General features: G+C 38.2%; 1 protein-coding gene across 4 annotated transcripts in view; it reads right to left on the reverse strand.

Moving 5' to 3' along the window:
* ST6GALNAC5 (ST6 N-acetylgalactosaminide alpha-2,6-sialyltransferase 5) overlaps window positions 1-18932 on the reverse strand; it is a 189369-nt gene that overhangs the window by 126054 nt on the left and 44383 nt on the right. For 3 of the 4 annotated variants that reach the window (XM_082420881.1, XM_082420880.1, XM_082420883.1), the window contains exon 3: window positions 11891-11977. The exons of the other annotated variant lie outside the window; for it this stretch is intronic. In XM_082420881.1, the coding sequence (XP_082277007.1) occupies window positions 11891-11977 (87 nt within the window). The remainder of the gene's footprint in view (window positions 1-11890; window positions 11978-18932) is intronic. 4 annotated transcript variants of the gene reach the window in all.

Here is an 18932-nt window from a genome sequence, read left to right on the forward strand (position 1 = left end):
GCCATATGTTTTTTGTAGATATTCTTAAATAAGTTGAGTAAGTTACCCTCTATTCTTAGCTTGCTGAGTATTCATTATGAATGGGTGTAAGATTTTGTCAAATGCTTTTCTGTATCAATTGATATGATTTGACGTTTTTCTCCTTTAGCCTTTCAATCGATTTTCAAGTGGTGAATTCGTTTTACACACTTGGAGATTTCCTTTTCTGGAACTTTTAAATTACAAATCTAATTTCATTAATGGTTTTAGGACTATTCAGGTTGAGGTGAGGTAGTTTGTAATTTTCAAGGGATTGGTCTATTTCTTCTAAGTTGTCAAATCTATCAATGTACAATTGCTCATACTATTCCATTACTGTCATTTTAATGGATCCAGATTTGTAGGGATATCCTTGTTTTATTTCTGATATTGGTGATTTGTGTCTTCTCTCTTTATATCTCTTTCAGTCTTGCTAGACGTTTATCAATTTTATTGATTTTTTGAAACACTAGCTTTTTGTTTTGTTGATTTTCTTTTTGTTTCATTGTTTTCCTTTTTTGGTTTCTCACTCTTCTTTATGCCCAAGAGCACGTCTCCAAGAGAGGAAAAGAAGAGCTCTTTGTCTCTCTCATTTTCTTTCTAGTTCTTGGTGTCCCCACCCCATCTTTTCTTCATTCCTTTTGTGTCAGGAGAAGGCTCCTCCCTCCTTTCAAAGGCTAAGCACCCCCTCCCCAGTTTTGTCTCAGTTTTCTTCTCTGGGGTCATGCCACATTCAGTAACTGTGGTTTCTCTTTCAGCTCCAAGCTTCTTAGCCCATAAGTTTGTTCCCAACTCTATTCCATCTTAAATAAAGTCCCTCAAGCACAATTCCCACTAAATTTTGCTTCTCTTCACCATCAAACTTCTCTAGCAGGTAGTCTACATTCTCTGCCTCTAGCACTTTATTTCCCACTCATTCTGGCTACTCTCCCTCATTCTAGTTACTTCATCCTAACCATGTCTCAGTTTACTTCTGATTATGCTTGTTGGTTTCCACTCCTCCTGACACTAACCTCTCACTAAATGATAGTTTCTACTGCCTTTACCCAAGTCTGACTTTGTATTCTTCTTTTGACCTTATGTCTTCTGTTTTGTTGTGGCTTCTGCTTACTGCCTGCCTATTATCTCTGTGTCTGTGGGCTTTGGTATCTCTCTATTATCTGTGTTTCTGTATTCACACTCTTCAAGAGAGTATTGGATTGGTTGGCCAATCACTCTCCAGTACAAATTGCCTGACTGGCCGTGTCTGTTTTGTAAGATTAGCCCATAGGCTGACTCTGGGCAGACCACTGTTCCCTGATCCAATCATCTGTGACCAGCATAGCGAGGTAGTATGGGTACAAAGTTTGGTAACTATACATAAGAAACTTATCAGAAGGGAGCCGTGGGTTGAGGGTCTATGAAGCACTCAGAGTAAACCACAATTTAAAGTTCCAGATTGGGTATACTAATGGTGTTATTTTGGAGTTTTTGGTAAAGGAGACAAGTACACTATTCTATTATAGTCATTATATCTGATCTGGTAGGTTTTTAAAAGAGTCTAAATATCAGTACTTTTAGTTTCAATTTCTTCACAGTTTCTATGTCACATGAGTCTCAAATTCACCAAAGATTATCAGTCCTATGGCTGTTTTCCTCTAAGATGTCAAAGAATAAATAAGATTGATTCATGGAAAGTCACTGAATTTATAGCAGTTGAGATTTTAAAATTTCTAAGTTTTGTTATTTCTTTGTAGAAGGCAAGACTAAAAAAGTCACCCGTACTTCAAAAGGCCAGATATATAGAGCTAACTAGAGAAACTATTCTAAGATACTTGACTCTCCTTTCCTAGATATGACATGCATACACTTTCCCTTTTTTTCCCCCCCTAATGTACATGTGAAAAACAGTCATCACCAGAAAGATGAATACAGCATGTCAAAACATGATACAGGACGTTATTTCTCACTGCCTTATTTTTCCACAAATATTTCCATCTTCAAGCTTCAGCATAGCTTTCCACCTTATTTAATGCCATATTTATGGTGTTTTCTCTGATTTTTGTTAGCAGTCCTCAGTGAAACTGGTTATAGCTCTTTTCTATTATTTCTTGCACAATGCTAAAACTTTCATTCTTTAACACTACAGTTCTCATTCTCACTCTAGCTTCAATTACAAAGATATTTTAGGGTAAACGTATTCCGAGTTTGTCAAGATTATAGTGAAGAAAGGTCAGAAGTTTAGTTTTTTAAGGAACTAAGAGCCCTTGGCTTCATCTTTGGGAATTTAGCTTGGTGCACCCCACGTTTACTCAGCACCGTCAAGCACTGGGGACGTTAAGATGAATTAATGCAGGTTCTAACATCAAAGACCTCACAGCCTAGCAGATGAGACAGTTGGTTCATCTATACCCAGTGTGACCACTGGTATGTTTCTTCTGGAAAAAAAAGGAAAGTTATCTTGTCCTGTAGAGGGAGAGGCTGTTAGAGAAAACTTTTCAGATAAGAAGATGGCTGAGCCATGCCTTGAAAAATGAATAGAAACTCACTAAGGGAAGAAGGCAGAGATTTGTGAGATTGGGCAGGGTGGCAATCTAGGAGTGGGATTAGATAGTGTGAATAACTGGTGCATGTGAAAAACTACACTGTTTAGTGCTAGAAAATACATGACTGGCTGAGAGTGCAGGAGCCAAGACGCGAGCAGGGTGGATGGGAGGGCCTGTCTACACCCTGCAGGAGCTTTGGCTCCATCCTCAGGGCACCCAGGAAGCTTGGAAACCGCTTAAATTGGGAGTGCCATGGTCACATTTGTTCTTCAGAAGGATCACCCAGTCAGGTGCACGGAAGATAAATTTGGAGGGGTAAACCCAGAGGCAAACAAACCAGCTCAGAAAGAAAAAATTAAACTGCCAACCTACACACACACACACACACACACACACACACACACACACACACACATACACACACATGATTGAAGAGAAAGACAATGGTCTGAGAACCAAGGCATTGGTAAAAAGAATAGAGAAGTGCTTACCTGAGGAAGTGAAAAGGTAGGATATTAATGCTGCTACTTTACAATATCCTAATGACATTCTGGGAATCCTAACTTATGAATAGAAAGAAAGGGAGAAGAAAAGAAGAAGTGGGCATAACAGAATCTTTATGATTCTTCAGTTGTAGAGGTCACTTCACGTCAGTAAACCTCATTTTAAATCTGTGTGTGTGTATGTGTGTATAATAGATGCAGTCCACTTAACAGAGTGATTTGGGCTGCTACCCAGCTAAAGAGAGTGTTCAGTGGGGTCCAAAGTATCAAAATTTCACAAACACTAAAGCTGTGGAAAGAGGAGTGTCTAGTGCTTGTTGTGGGACCTCTTTCTTCTGACTTGCCTCTCTAACACTGATGCTATGGAAAAATGACCCCCATATTTAGAAAAGTTTTACTGAGCTTTCTTCTTTTCCTCACTTTCAAACTGTGTTAGAAGCCAGGAAAGATTTCAGGCACATCAATCAATTTGACTCTTGCCTATGTCTCTATCTTTTAGAAAGAAGGTAATTTCTATCCAACTCATTAAATTTCTTTTTAAAAAGTTACTTTGAGAGTTTATAAGTGTAAGCATCAAGCGTTATTAATTTAAGGGTCTCAACTAAAATGAGGCACTGTCCTCAGGAACCAGGTGACTGTAAGTAGTTCACTGATTGGTGGCTGTATGTACCCTCTCTTATCTATTAAAAAAGGCTGAAAATGAAAAAAAATTACTTTTAATATGTCACTTGGATAAAAAATTATCTATTTAAAAATAAGAAACCAAAGATTCAAATTATTTATAACTCCATTAACCGGAGGCAATAGGAATGTGTGTGTGTGTGTGGTGTGTGTAGGTTGTCAGTTTAGTTTTTCCAAATGATTGAATCACACTGCATATATTTGTCAGTGATCCTAGCTCAATAATAACTCATAAACAAATACAGGACAGTTTGACCCTGATGTCAATATTTAGCCTAATTTTTCCTAGCTTGATTTTTAGCAATGTTCAATGTGAGGAGCAAGTCAGTTTTCGTCTATCACAAATTTTACTCTATGCTCTTTTAGTCTTTTCAGCTTTATTCTGTGTTGATTATTTGTATCATTAACGTTCATTATACATTGAAGACATAAAAACCTCTTTGTTTTTATGTATACATGTGCAAAGAGCAATAGTAAAGCACATGCCTAAGATCTTGGTTCTAGGCAAGGTCAAATAATGAATTCAAAACTTCATTTTCCAAATCAAAACTTGTATAGTTGAAGGAAGCAGGGCTCAGAGTCTTGCCCACCTGACTTTCTACTCATCCTGAAGGGGTTCCTGCAGAAACTCCACAATTAATCTGGGAGGAATTAATTCTCAAGAAAAGCAGCAATTCTACTTAGGATGTTTTAGTTTGTTCATTATAATTATTTGTCAGCTTACTTTGTTAATATCTATACTAAATTTTTTGGTGGCATTTGACACACAAAGCTTAATTTACAGGGAAACTGTACTAACATGTTCGTTTAACCAAACATAAGGGAAAATTCATTGTTTGGGCCATGAAGCCAAAGCCAATGTAACTTTAAAGTATATCCTAATTGCAAGAATACCTAAAAGGTGAGAAAAGGCCTCAAATTTTGTACTGACAAACATTATCCTATTTTTTTGCAATGCCAATGACATACCAGCTAGATTTTAACTGGAGCACTGAAAGAGAAATATGGTAAAGTTTATTCACGCCTTGTGGTTTGTCTTTACTGAGCACTGAAGAGCACTTCAAAATCCCATCCTTTAATAATTTCATTCATTTTCTAATGAATACCAAAATCTTGATGTTTAAAGAAACTTTACTTTTTCCATTCACTGAAAAATACAATTTAGACCAAGATCAAATTGGAAGAGAAAATTTCTGGGTAATGAAGTTTTAGTTCTGGTCTGTAAGATCAACATATGACATCTGAATAGGGCATAAAGAGTTAGGCTGTTTTTTTTTTTTTCTTTCTTTTGAAAGGAACTAAAGAGAAAACAAGATGGAGAGCCTCTCTGGCAATGCACAACTGTTCTTAAGATGCTGAACAAGGGATGGGTTGGGAGAGACAATGCAGAGCAGCTGTGCAAGGTGGCTGATTCACTTCTCTCCTCCATGTGTCATCTGTCCCAGCCTCCTACCTGCAACCTGTGTCTCCGAAACACTTAGAACACAGAAATAGAAAATTTTGTTTTCAACCAAAATTTGGATTCTCTTCTTGGTCCAAAGGAAAAAGATATTTTTCTCCTAAATCCATGAACGCAGCCAATCCATGGGAGATATATTCTATGTGAATGCTTCAGAGAAATTTTTTTTAATGCATATAACTAGATCAATCTTGTTTTACTTTCGTAGAAAACATGTTTTCTCTTCACTTTCTAAATTCTCAAATACACAGATGATTATTATTACCACCAAGGAATTTTTAGAAACATGTTAAAATCTTAACAAAGATCTATACCCACTGCAAGTCTTCCCTGAGTGAGTAGTGTGCTTACTTGCTCGTCTCTCATTTTCTAATAGCAAGTGCAGCTCTTTAATTAAAGATGAATGTAGCTCAATGGACTGTGGTCTCTCGGTGCACAGGGAATCCTAGAGCTAATGGGGGTACCTTTATTAAAGCCTGGTTTTCATCATCTAGGATTCCAGTGGGTGCTGAATTTGAATTATGCTTTTTTTGGCCTTGACTACTTATTTAACTATACTCTTTACCTAATGAGTAATTAGAGGAACAAATTTTCTAGTCACAGGGATTCTGAATGGCATATAAATCACCACTACCTGCATTTTTATCTACATCCACATAAACAACTTTAATTTTATAGATATAGATGTCAGTGGTGATAATACACATCCAGTTCACGGTGTTAATAAATGCGTCTTCAAATTCACATTGATAACAACCTACAAGGAAAGGTATCTTTAGAAACATCTGATCCTCAGTGTTTTATGTTTTAAAGTTCATGTTGGAACTTTCTCTATAAGTGTTTCACCAGGTATCAAATTTGTTATTTAAAACTCAGATCTCCAAATCTCTTTGTTATAAGTACAGGCAAAACCAAAATCTTCTATCTACGACTAAATAAAAATGTTTGGTTGACTTCTCTGGGCAATCAATTCAGACAGCTAAAATGCTCTCCCCTGAAATTACTATATTTACTTAGGTTTTTTTCCCCCAAAGACTAAAAAAATTATCCATCTTTAACCACTGCAATTGTGACATTGCATATCACCACCTGGGTGTTCTAATTCCATGATTGCATATATTTACACAAATTACATAATAAGATGCAATTACAATAATTACAGAGCCAACAATTGAAAAAAAATTACAAATTCCAGCTAAAATAACAGTATATGATATGAAAATCATCAGACAAATCAATACAAAGAAAGAGTTAAAGATGAATAAAACAATACAGGAACAACCACGTCAGCAAAACGTCTCAGTCTTAGCAAATGGAAGCATGCTATGCTGAGAAATTTGAGGCTTCAGGTTTAAGGGTAGAGTTCTTTCTCTTGTAAATTTGGTTCCCAGTCCTATACTGTGAATGTTTAACATCTTAACTTTCCGAAACACATTATGACTAGAGAACCTTTTTCCTTGGTGATTTCTTGTTAATTCAAAGAAAAGAAGAAGAATTACTAAAGTGATAAAACATAAACACATTACAGATAATGCTATGGCATTTTAGTTAGGGAAGCGCAAGTCCTGCTATGCTTTTCTTGTCCTTTTTTCTACACGCTGTCTCCAAGCGTACATCTCATTTTCAAGGATTTACAGTCTTTTGTCCAATTTGTTTTCCTTTTTGAAAAGTATATTCATAAGACAAATTATGCAACTGATACATTTGAACTCTCCATAAATTGTCCTGTAGTGTATTTTATTTGCATCTCAATTTCTCACTTTGTTTTCTATTTCAGACAAATATCCTTAATATAAAAATTGGAAAGGTTGCCTCTTTGCTTTCTTTTGCAAAGATTTTACTAGATCTGAAACTGTGTCTTGCCAGCCTATGACTGAAAAATTAACATTCTGATATACCAGAATTCTTCACAAAGAAGCTTAGATTTATCCTTTAGTCTAGCTCATTCATAATTTCTATATGTTCCAGGTACTAATTCACAGTATATTTTATGTAATATTTCACAACAACCCCTGCAAGGTGATCTTTTACACCAATTGAATTCTCACTTTACACATGAAGACACTGAGGCTTTGAGAGCTTAAGTACAGAGATAAGTGTCAGAGACAGAAAGTAGTTGAGCCTAGATTTGATTTCAGGCCTACCTTAAGCATTTACACATTTACTGACTGCTGACACTGCATAGATATGAGGTTGTGAGGATACAAAGATGAATCTGACACGGTCACTGCCCTTGAGGCACTTCATGTCTTACAGGTGAAAGAGACATAAATACCAATAATTTCATATAAAATGGAAAGTGCTGACAAAGAGGCCTGAAACAGGTTTCTTAAGGCATTATTAGATGTCTCATGCATTTTACCGTACAGTAACAAGGCTTTAATAAACACAGTAGTGATGACTGAAAATAGTGATAAATCAGATTCTTTAAGAAATGAAACTAATATGTAATTTCAGGAAATAAAATTTCAACTTCTTAGAGTATCAAAGACTTCTATAGGATTGTAAATTCATTGATTCACTGATTCAGAGATTAATGGAGTGATTTAGTCATTCAATCATTAAGAAATGATCATTAAGTAGCTCCTCTGGGCCAGGTACTGCCACAGGCTTTGAGGATACAAGGATGGACAAGGAAGACAAGCACGCTGCTGTGACGGAGCTTACAGACGTTCAAAACAACCCAACAGAGTGCGTTCAGTGTGATGCGAAGAGAAGGGGAAGGGGTTATGGGCACACAGAAAAAGCTCTAACCCAAACTTTCTGGAGGGAGGGAGGCCTAAGCAGAGATTAAGAAGTAGCCAAGGGGCTTCCCTGGTGGCGCAGTGGTTGAGAATCTGCCTGCCAATGCAGGGGACACGGGTTCGAGCCCTGGTCTGGGAAGATCCCACATGCCGCGGAGCAACTGGGCCCGTGAGCCACAATTACTGAGCCTGCGCGTCTGGAGCTTGTGCTCCACAACAAGAGAGGACGCGATAGTGAGAGGCCCGCGCACCGCGATGAAGAGTGGCCCCCACTTGCCACAACTGGAGAAAGCCCTCGCACAGAAACAAAGACCCAACACAGTCATAAATAAATAAAAATTAAAAAAAAAAAAAATTAAAAAAAAAAAAGAAGTAGCCAAGCAAACAGGAGGCGTATGATCCCAGTGGTCTCAAGGCAATTTGTTGTGTAAACGTGTTGAGAAGAAAGAAAGCATGGCAAAAATCAGAACCTGAGAGATATTTAGTCTGCTTGGAGCCTTGGCTGGGAAGGAAAATGGTGAGAGGTGAGTAATACGAAAAGAAAGCTATTGCATTAAAATAGGGTTTTAGGTTAATCAGGCAGAGGGAAATAAACCCTTCCATAGGCTCTGCAGGCGGTCTTGCATGCTGGTAATAGCTCATGTGTTGCCATAATAGAAATGTAATGCAGTAAATTAATGTTTTTAGTGTTCCTTCCTAATAAGATATATGAAAATAATAACAAAGTATAAAGAAGAAGACCAGGATGATCTTGGGACTACAACTAGGGTGAACCAAGGATATCCACTTAGCTGGAATCCACTAAGTGAAACACTCAAAGCCTAAGCTCAAATATCTGTCTTGATGGTCCCAATTATGAGATCCCTCTCCCCAAGCTTAATAAGGAGCAAAACCTCATGTAAATGAAGCACACAGCAACCAAGACTAGGGTCACGTGGAGTGGAAGGGGAGAGTTGGAAGACTTTGAGTCCAGGACAAAAAATGAGATCATGGGCGAAGCACTTGGGTGGCAAATGAAAGGGGCTGCCCTGAGCCTGGCGAGGTAAGAAATTGCAGAGAAGGGCTTTCTCTCACCTGTGTAGTTGCAGCTAGTGAAAATCAGTGAAGTGTCTTGTCACCATCATCCCTCAGAAAGACCTCATCTTGGACTTAGTGGCTTTTATGAGTTTGCTTGGGTTATTAGCCAATCTGACAGCCTGCTGCCTCAGTTGCTCTTTCTGTCCCTTGCTGCCACCAAAGATAGCTGGACATACTCAGAGACAATAGGAACTCACAGAGGCTAGAGTAGTAAGCAGGGTCAAGATCATAACTGAATCCTAAAAGCCATGTTAAGGGTTTCATCCTAAGAACAGAAACCCAACAAGTGGGTAGAGAAATGACCTGAGAGTTGAGTTTTAGAAAGATTGCTCCGGTGGTAATGGATTAAATGAGGCAAAAGGATGGATGGACCCAGGAAGCCTAGTTAGAATAATGCTAAGGGAGCCAGTGGAGGAATGATGGTGGTCTCTTCTAGATGGGCAAGAGTGGGGATGCAGAAAGTGGTGGCTTCAGGAGGCTTAGGAGAGGCTATTGATTGGTATGTGTAGCATTTGAGATGGCAGAACCCAAGGATGATACCTAAACACACGATTTTGGAAACTGGTTTAACAATGATTAATAGAAAGTAGAAATAGGAAACAGTAGTAAAGGCTCAATTATGGGGCGCAGGAGAAAGCTGAGATGATGAGTTTTCTTTTGAACCTGTTGAATTAGCATACCTTTGGAGCATTCAAGGGAATGTGTGCAGTAAGTAGTTGGATATGCAGATTTACAGCTTAGGAGAAAGACCTGGGGTGGAGATACAGACGGACGTCTTGCATTAATCATGCTGACTTCTAAGCAAAAAGAGACAAGTTCAAGTTCTAAACACATTCACCTTACTAAAGAGAACTTTCTGTTTATACTGCATCTTATCAATCAGAAGTGTCTTCATAAAATTCTTGTCATTCCTGTACTCAACAATCAAAAAATTATGGGAGAAGTACTATATTTAATGTTAATATTCCTCTAAAATTCAATACGTTAAGTGACATTAATTCTCTTTTCCCATCTTGTACAGATTTTCAAGAATAATTATGTGTTCAGGAAGTTCAAAAGTTCAGATAATATTTTAACTGCCTTTCTCAATTTAAATTCTTACTTCACCTTTTGCAACAGTCATGAATGATTCTACCACTTTATTTCCCCCATGGAGGAAATGATTCCTGAGAAGTGCCGCCAACAAAAACTAGTGTGAGAAACCATAATGAGAGTGGCTTTATTCTGGAAGCTCTTGGAAAGCCCACTTTGGTTAGGGGGTGTGTCACTTTCCTTGTCATATTCTCCATCTCAAAAGGGCTTTTAACTTGGCTATATTACTGCCCAGTAGAGAGGAATTTGGGCAGGCAATTTTTTTTTACATTAGCATGGAATTTTTTGTTGCTAGATAATAGCTTAAGTATCATCTGCTGCAATTCGGTTAAGAAAAAGACAAAGAAAGGACTCATTATGGCTTTTCCTCCCCCAAAATGATGAATACATTTAAGACAAAAGCATTTTGCTTCCTTTGAAGCAGTCAGGTCATGTTAACTTTCTGTATGCTTAAAAAAATAAGATAGTTCTACAAAAACACTACAGAAGTCACCTCTCTCCATCTTAACACCAGCTAAAATTCACTCTGCTCCAAGGAAAGACTGCAGCAAATGAAAGAGATGAATGTACCACTCACCTCCCCCAAAGCTTCATGTATACATCAAACAAGCCAAAACATGCCCGAGTACATTTATTGGGAAGATTTTCTTGATAATCCATACATAAACCCCGATTTGCAAAAGGCTGACTTAAGAAACTGAGGTTTTATTCTATGAAAATAACTTTTCAATACAGAATTTCTGTCTTTATAATTGGAAGGATTGTTTTATTCATTATCAAAGCACAGAATTTTTAGTTTTTCATAGAACTCAAAAAGAAAGATCCCTTTCTCCAATCACAGTTTGAAGAACAGTACCCTGAGAGCTAGCAATTACATTTCTTAAGGAAAGAATGAGCACGGTTTCTGATTTGGACGTAAGCACACCATAGAGAAATATACTGTTTCCTACTCCATTTGTGCTCCCGTCTACGCCTTCTGTCTCTTTGCAAATCAGGTAGAGAGGATGTCCGAGCAGCCTGACCAATGTGGCAGGAGATGACCACCACCACTGTTCACCTGACTTTAGGCAGAACTGCTAGACAGTCTGGTTCCAAGACAGCACAAATGAAATGGCCAAGCTGGAAGGGGTCTATTCTTTCTATGCTCAGGAAGTGCCCTGTAACTCTGATTCCTGTAAGTGATGACCCCTCCACTCCAGCCTTGGCAGAAAATCTCTACCACTACATGAGAGATAAACAGGATTTGCTGCCGAACTCCACAGAAAATAAACAACACTCTACTTTTTACTTCACTTTTAACAAAGTTTAGCATATAGCCAGAAAGATGCATAAATAAGTGGACAGCTCAATGAATTTTCTCAAAGTAAACACACTCATGTAAACAGCACCAAGATCAAGAAATGGAACATTATCAACCCCCCAGAAGCCCCTTCTCTGCTCCCACTCACAGCCCCTCCCCCAAGGATAAACACTAATCTGTCTTCTACAACATAGATTTGTTTAGCCTATCACTAAACTTTATTTAAATGGAATCATATAGTTTGTATCTTCCTAAATGGTGCTCTTGATTCAACATTGTCTGTGAGATTCATTTATACTGTATGCGTTTGTAGTTTATCCATTCTTGTTGTCATATCGTATTCCATTTTAAATACGTCCCAATTCAAATATTGATGGGAGAGGAAGCTGATAGAATCAAGAAAACACAGGGAAGTTTCAGAAGTGGGGAGTGTGCTGCGGCACCTCTTTTAATGCTCGCTCGCTCGCTATCACTCTTCGCTAAGTACTTACGGTCTTGCAGCCTCGGTGCACTGTAACAAAGGTTGAAACGCGAAGATAATTCCTGCCATGGAGCGACGGTAGCTGGGCCTCGACCTTCTAAAACGGAACGGAGAAGCCTAATGAGCGCGTAGTGATGACGCAACACGCAGCCTAGGCTTTTCTCTTCCCCAGCGACGTGTGAGTGGAAAATGTCTAGGCGCGCGCTGTTGTCATGGTAACCAATACCCGCCTCTTTGCCCTGGGAGCTTGTTTGCGGCCTGTTTCTTCAGGCCTTCAGACTTGGGTCTTGGACTGGAACCACACCACCGGCTTTCCTGGACTTCCAGCTTGCAGAGAGACTTCTCAGCCTCCAAAATCGAGCCCCTTGCAAATGAAAGTCTAAAGAGCTCTACAGTGATTTATGAAGAAACTAAAAGACACAATTTATAGGAATAAAATTTCTGAGTCGTGTGGATGAAAGGCTCTTGGTGCTCCAGCCAGGCATGAGGGCTGTGCCTCTGAGGTGGGAGAGCCAACTTCAGGACACTGGTCCACAAGAGACCTCCCAGCTCCACGTAATACCAAATGATGAAAATCTCCCAGAGATCTCCATCTCAACTTCAAGACCCAGCTTCACCCAATGACCAGCAAGCTACAGTGCTACACACCCTATGGCAAACAGCTACCAAGACAGGAATACAAACCCAGCCATTAGCAGAGAGGCTGCCGAAAATCATATTAAGGCCACAGACACCCCAAAACACACCACCAGACGCAGACCTGCCCACCAGAAAGACAAGATCCAGCATCATCCACTAGAACACAGGCACTAGTCCCCTCCACCAGGAAGCCTACACAACCCACTGAACCAACCTTAGCCACTGGGGACAGACACCAAAAACAACAGGAACTACGAACCTGCAGCCTGCAAAAAGGAGACCCCAAACACAGTAAGATAAGCAAAATGAGAAGACAGAGAAATACACAGCAGATGAAGGAGCAAGGTAAAAACCCACCAGACCAAACAAATGGAGAGGAAATAGGCAGTCTACCTGAAAAAGAATTCAGAATAATGATAGTAAAGATGATCCAAAATCTTGGAAATAGAATAGACAAAATGCAAGAAACATTTAACAAGGACCTAGAAGAACTAGAGAGGAACCAAGCAATCATGAAAAACACAATAAATGAAATTAAAAATACTCTAGAAGGGAGCAATAGCAGAATAACTGAGGCAGAAAAACGGATAAGTGACCTGGAAGATAAAATGGTGGCAATAACTACTGCAGAGCAGAATAAAGAAAAAAGAATGAAAAGAACTGAGGACAGTCTCAGAGACCTCTGGGACAACATTAAATGCACCAACATTCGAATTATAGGGGTCCCAGAAGAAGAAGAGAAAAAGAAAGGGACTGAGAAAATATTTGAAGAGATTATAGTTGAAAACTTCCCTAATATGGGAAAGGAAATAGTTAATCAAGTCCTGGAAGCACAGAGAGTCCCATACAGGATAAATCCAAGGAGAAACATGCAAAGACACATATTAATCAAACTATCAAAAATTAAATATAAAGAAAACATATTAAAAGCAAGGGAAAAACAACAAATAACACACAAGGGAATCCCCATAAGGTTAACAGAGGATCTTTCAGCAGAAACTCTGCAAACCAGAAGGGAGTGGCAGAACATATTTAAAGTGATGAAGGAGAAAAACCTACAACCAAGATTACTCTACCCAGCAAGGATCTCATTCAGATTTGATGGAGAAATTACAACCTTTACAGACAAGCAAAAGCTGAGAGAGTTCAGCACCACCAAACCAGCTTTACAACAAATGCTAAAGGAACTTCTCTAGGCAAGAAACACAAGAGAAGGAAAACACCTACAATAACAAACCCAAAACATTTAAGAAAATGGGAATAGGAACATACATATTGATAATTACCTTAAATGTAAATGGACTAAATGCTCCCACCAAAAGACACAGACTGGCTGAATGGATACAAAAACAAGACTCATATATATGCTGTCTACAAGAGACCCACTTCAGACCTAGGGACACATACAGACTGAAAGTGAGGGGATGGAAAAAGATATTCCATGCAAATGGAAATCAAAAGAAAGCTGGAGTAGCAATTCTCATATCAGACAAAATAGACTTTAAAATAAAGACTATTACAAGAGACAAAGAAGGACACTATATAATGATCAAGGGACAGATTCAAGAAGAAGATATAACAATTGTAAATATTTATGCACCCAACATAGGAGCACCTCAATACGTAAGTCAAATACTAACAGCCATAAAAGGGGAAATCGACAGCAACACAATCATAGTAGGGGACTTTAACACCCCACTTTCACCAATAGACAGATCATCCAAAATGAAAATAAATAAGGAAACACAAGCTTTAAATGATATATTAAACAAGAGGGACTTAATTGATATTTATAGGACATTCCACCCAAAAACAACAGACTACACATTTTTCTCAAGTGCTCATGGAACATTCTCCAGGATAGATCATATCTTGGGTCACAAATCAAGCCTTGGTAAATTTAAGAAAATTGAAATCGTATCAAGTGTCTTTTCTGACCACAATGCTATGAGACTAGATATCAATTACAGGAAAAGATGTGTAAAAAATACAAACACATGGAGGCTACACAATACACTACTTAATAACGAAATGATCACTGAAGATATCAAAGGGGAAATCAAAAAATACCTAGAAACAAATGACAATGGAGACATGATGACCCAAAACCTATGGGATGCAGCAAAAGCAGTTCTAAGAGGGAAGTTTATAGCAATAGAAGCCTACCTCAAGAAACAGGAACCATCTCGAATAAACAACCTAACCTTGCACCTAAAGCAATTATAGAAAGAAGAACAAAAAAACCCCAAAGCTAGCAGAAGGAAAGAAATCATAAAGATCAGATCAGAAATAAATGAAAAAGAAATGAAACAATAGCAAAGATCAATAAAACTAAAAGCTGGTTCTTTGAGAAGATAAACCAAATTGATAAACCATTAGCCAGACTCATCAAGAAAAAAAGGGAGAAGACTCAAATCAATAGAATTAGAAATGAAAATGGAGAAATAACAACTGACACTGCAGAAATACAAATGATCATGAGAGATTACTACAAGCAACTCTATGCCAATAAAATGAACAACCTGGAAGAAATGGACAAATTCTTAGAAAAGCACAACGTGCTGAGACTGAATCAGGAAAAAATACAAAATATGAACAGACCAATCACAAGCACTGAAATTGAACCTGTGATTAAAAATCTTCCAACAAACAAAAGCCCAGGACCAGATGGCTTCACAGGCGAATTCTATCAAACATTTAGAGAAGAGCTAACACCTATCCTTCTCAAACTCTTCCAAAATATTGCAGAGGGAGGAACACTCCCCAACTCATTCTACGAGGCCACCATCACCCTGATACCAAAACCAGACAAAGATGTCACAAAGAAAGAAAACTACAGGCCAATATCACTGATGAACATAGATGCAAAAATCCTCAACAAAATACTAGCAAACAGAATGCAACAGCACATTTAAAGGATCATACACCATAATCAACTGGGGTTTATTCCAGGAATGCAAGGATTCTTCAATATATGCAAATCAATCAACGTGATACACCATATTAACAAATTGAAGGAGAAAAACTATATCATCATCTCAATAGATGCAGAGAAAGCTTTCGACACAATTCAACACCCATTTATGATAAAAGCCCTGCAGAAAGTAGGCACAGAGGGAACTTTCCTCAACATAATAAAGGCCATATATGACAAACCCACAGCCAACATCGTCCTCAATGGTGAAAAACTGAAACCATTTCCACTAAGATCAGGAACAAGACAAGGTTGCCCACTCTCACCACTATTATTCAACATAGTTTTGGAAGTGTTAGCCACAGCAATCAGAGAAGAAAAAGAAATAAAAGGAATCCAAATTGGAAAAGAAGAAGTAAAACTGTCACTGTTTGCAGATGACATGATACTATACATAGAGAATCCTAAAGATGCTACCAGAAAACTACTAGAGCTAATCAATGAATTTGGTAAAGTAGCAGGATACAAAATTAATGCACAGAAATCTCTTCCATCCCTATACACTAATGATGAAAAATCTGAAAGTGAAATTAAGAAAACACTCCCATTTACCATTGCAACAAAAAGAATAAAATATCTAGGAATAAACCTACCTAAGGAGACAAAAGACCTGTATGCAGAAAATTATAAGACACTGATGAAAGAAATGAAAGATGATACAAATAGATGGAGAGATATACCATGTTCTTGGATTGGAAGAATCAACATTGTGAAAATGATTATACTACCCAAAGCAATCTACAGATTCAATGCAATCCCTATCAAACTACCACTGGCATTTTACACAGAACTAGAACAAAAAATTTCACAATTTGTATGGAAACACAAAAGACCCCGAATAACAAAAGCAATCTTGAGAACGAAAAATGGAGCTGGAGGAATCAGGCTCCCTGACTTCAGACTATACTACAAAGCTACAGTAATCAAGACAGTATGGTACTGGAACAAAAACAGAAACATAGATCAATGGAAGAGGATAGAAAGCCCAGAGATAAACCCATGCACATATGGTCACCTTATCTTTGATAATGGAGGCAAGCATATACAGTGGAGAAAAGATAGCCTCTTCAATAAGTGGTGCTGGGAAAACTGGACAGGTACATGTAAAAGTATGAAATCAGAACACTCCCTAACAGCATACACAAAAATAAACTCAAAATGGATTAAAGACCTAAATGTAAGGCCAGACACTATCAAACTCTTAGAGGAAAATATAGGCAGAACACTGTATGACATAAATCACAGCAAGATCCTTTTTGACCCAGCTCCCAGAGAAATGGAAATAAAACCAAAAATAAACAAATGGGACCTAATGAAACTTAAAAGCTTTTGCACAGCAAAGGAAACCATAAACAAGACCAAAAGACAACCCTTAGAATGGGAGAAAATATTTGCAAATGAAGCAACTGACAAAGGATTAATCTCCAAGATTTACAAGCAGTTCATGCAGCTCAATAACAAAAAAACAAGCAACCCAATCCAAAAATGGGCAGAAGACCTAAATAGACATTTATCCAAAGAAGATATACAGATTGCCAACAAACACATGAAAGAATGCTCAACATCATTAATCATTAGAGAAATGCAAATCAAAACTACAACGAGATATCATCTCACATCGGTCAGAATGGCCATCATCAAAAAATCTAGAAACAATAAATGCCGGAGAGGGTGTGGAGAAAAGGGAACACTCTTGCACTGTTGGTGGGAATGTAAATTGATACAGCCACTATGGAGAACAGTATGGAGGTTCCTTAAAAAACTAAAAATAGAACTACCATACGACCCAGCAATCCCACTAGTGGGCATATACCCTGAGAAAACCATCATTCAAAAAGAGTCATGTACCAAAATGTTCACTGCAGCTCTATTTACAATAGCCAGGACATGGAAGCAACCTAAATGTCCATCATCGGATGAATGGATAAAGAAGATGTGGCACATATATACAATGGAATATTACTCAGCCATAAAAAGAAACGAAATTGTTATTTGTAGTGAGGTGGATGGAGTTAGAGTCTGTCATACAGAGTGAAGTAAGTCAGAAAGAGAAAAACAAATACAGTATGCTAACACATATATATGGAATCTAAGGGGGAAAAAAATGGTCATGAAGAACCTAGTGGCAAGACGGGAATAAGACACAGACCTACTAGAGAATGGACTTGAGGATATGGGGAGGGGGAAGGGTAAGACGTGACAAAGTGAGAGAGTGGCATGGACATATATACACTACCAAACGTAAAATAGATAGCTAGTTGGAAGCAGCCGCATAGCAGAGGGAGATCAGCTCAGTGCTTTGTGACCACCTAGAGGGGTGGGATAGGGAGGGTGGGAGGGACGGAGATGCAAGAGGGAAGAGATATGGGGATATATGTATATGTATAACTGATTCACTTTGTTATAAAGCAGAAACTAACACAACATTGTAAAGCAATTATACTCCAATAAAGATGTTAAAAAAATATTGATGGATATTGGGATTATTATTAATAGTACTGCATGAACATTATTGTACGTGTCTTTTACTGAATGTGTTGGTGCCAGTCATGAGACCTAATAACTGGGAAGTGCAATCCCTTCCCTTTCCTCTTCCAACCAAAGATTCTAATAGAACCCTCACTTTGTAAAGACCAGATCTCTTAATGACGTCAAGGACATGTGTAATAAACTTTTTCACTTTTTACCATCTGGCATTTATTCATCCTTCTTCCAGGAAAACTACCCTTTGCCTATTTAGGACCCATGTATTCAGGTAGGGCTCCTCCCAGAATAAGCAAGGAGCCTTTGGACTAAGCCAATGAGACCATCCCATTCCTGTTTTGTTTCACATTTATAAGAGCAATTATATTGAGATATAATTCACACACCATACAATTCACCAGCGTGAAGTGCACCCTTCAGTGGCTATCAGTACAGGCAGACCTCGTTTTATTGTGGTTCACTTTACTGTGCTTCACAGACACTGCATTTTTTACAAACTGAAGGTTGTGGCGAACCTGTGTGGAGCAAGTCTATCGGCACCATTTTCCAACAGCATTAGCTCACTTTGTGTCTCTGTGTTACATTTTGGTAATCCTCCCAATATTTCAAACCCTCCACCAGCAAAAAGATTATGACTCACTGACGGCTTGGATGATGGTTAGAATTTTTTAGCAATAAAGTATTGTTTAAATTAACATATGTACATTTTTTTGACACAATGCTATTGTACAGTATAGTGTAAACATAACTTTTATATGCACTGAAAAACCGAAAAATTTGTGTGACTCCTTTTATTTCAATATTTGCTCTATTGAGGTAGGCTGGAACTGAACCTGTAGTATCTCCAAGGTATGCCTGTATATTCAGAGTATGTGAAACCATCACCACAATCACTTTTTGAACATTTCCATCACCTCAAAAAGAAATCCCATACCCTTTAGCTCTCACCCTCCTA

Source organism: Balaenoptera physalus (genome assembly GCF_965194825.1).
Source record: "Balaenoptera physalus genome assembly, chromosome: 1".
NCBI classification, from domain to species: domain Eukaryota; kingdom Metazoa; phylum Chordata; class Mammalia; order Artiodactyla; family Balaenopteridae; genus Balaenoptera; species Balaenoptera physalus.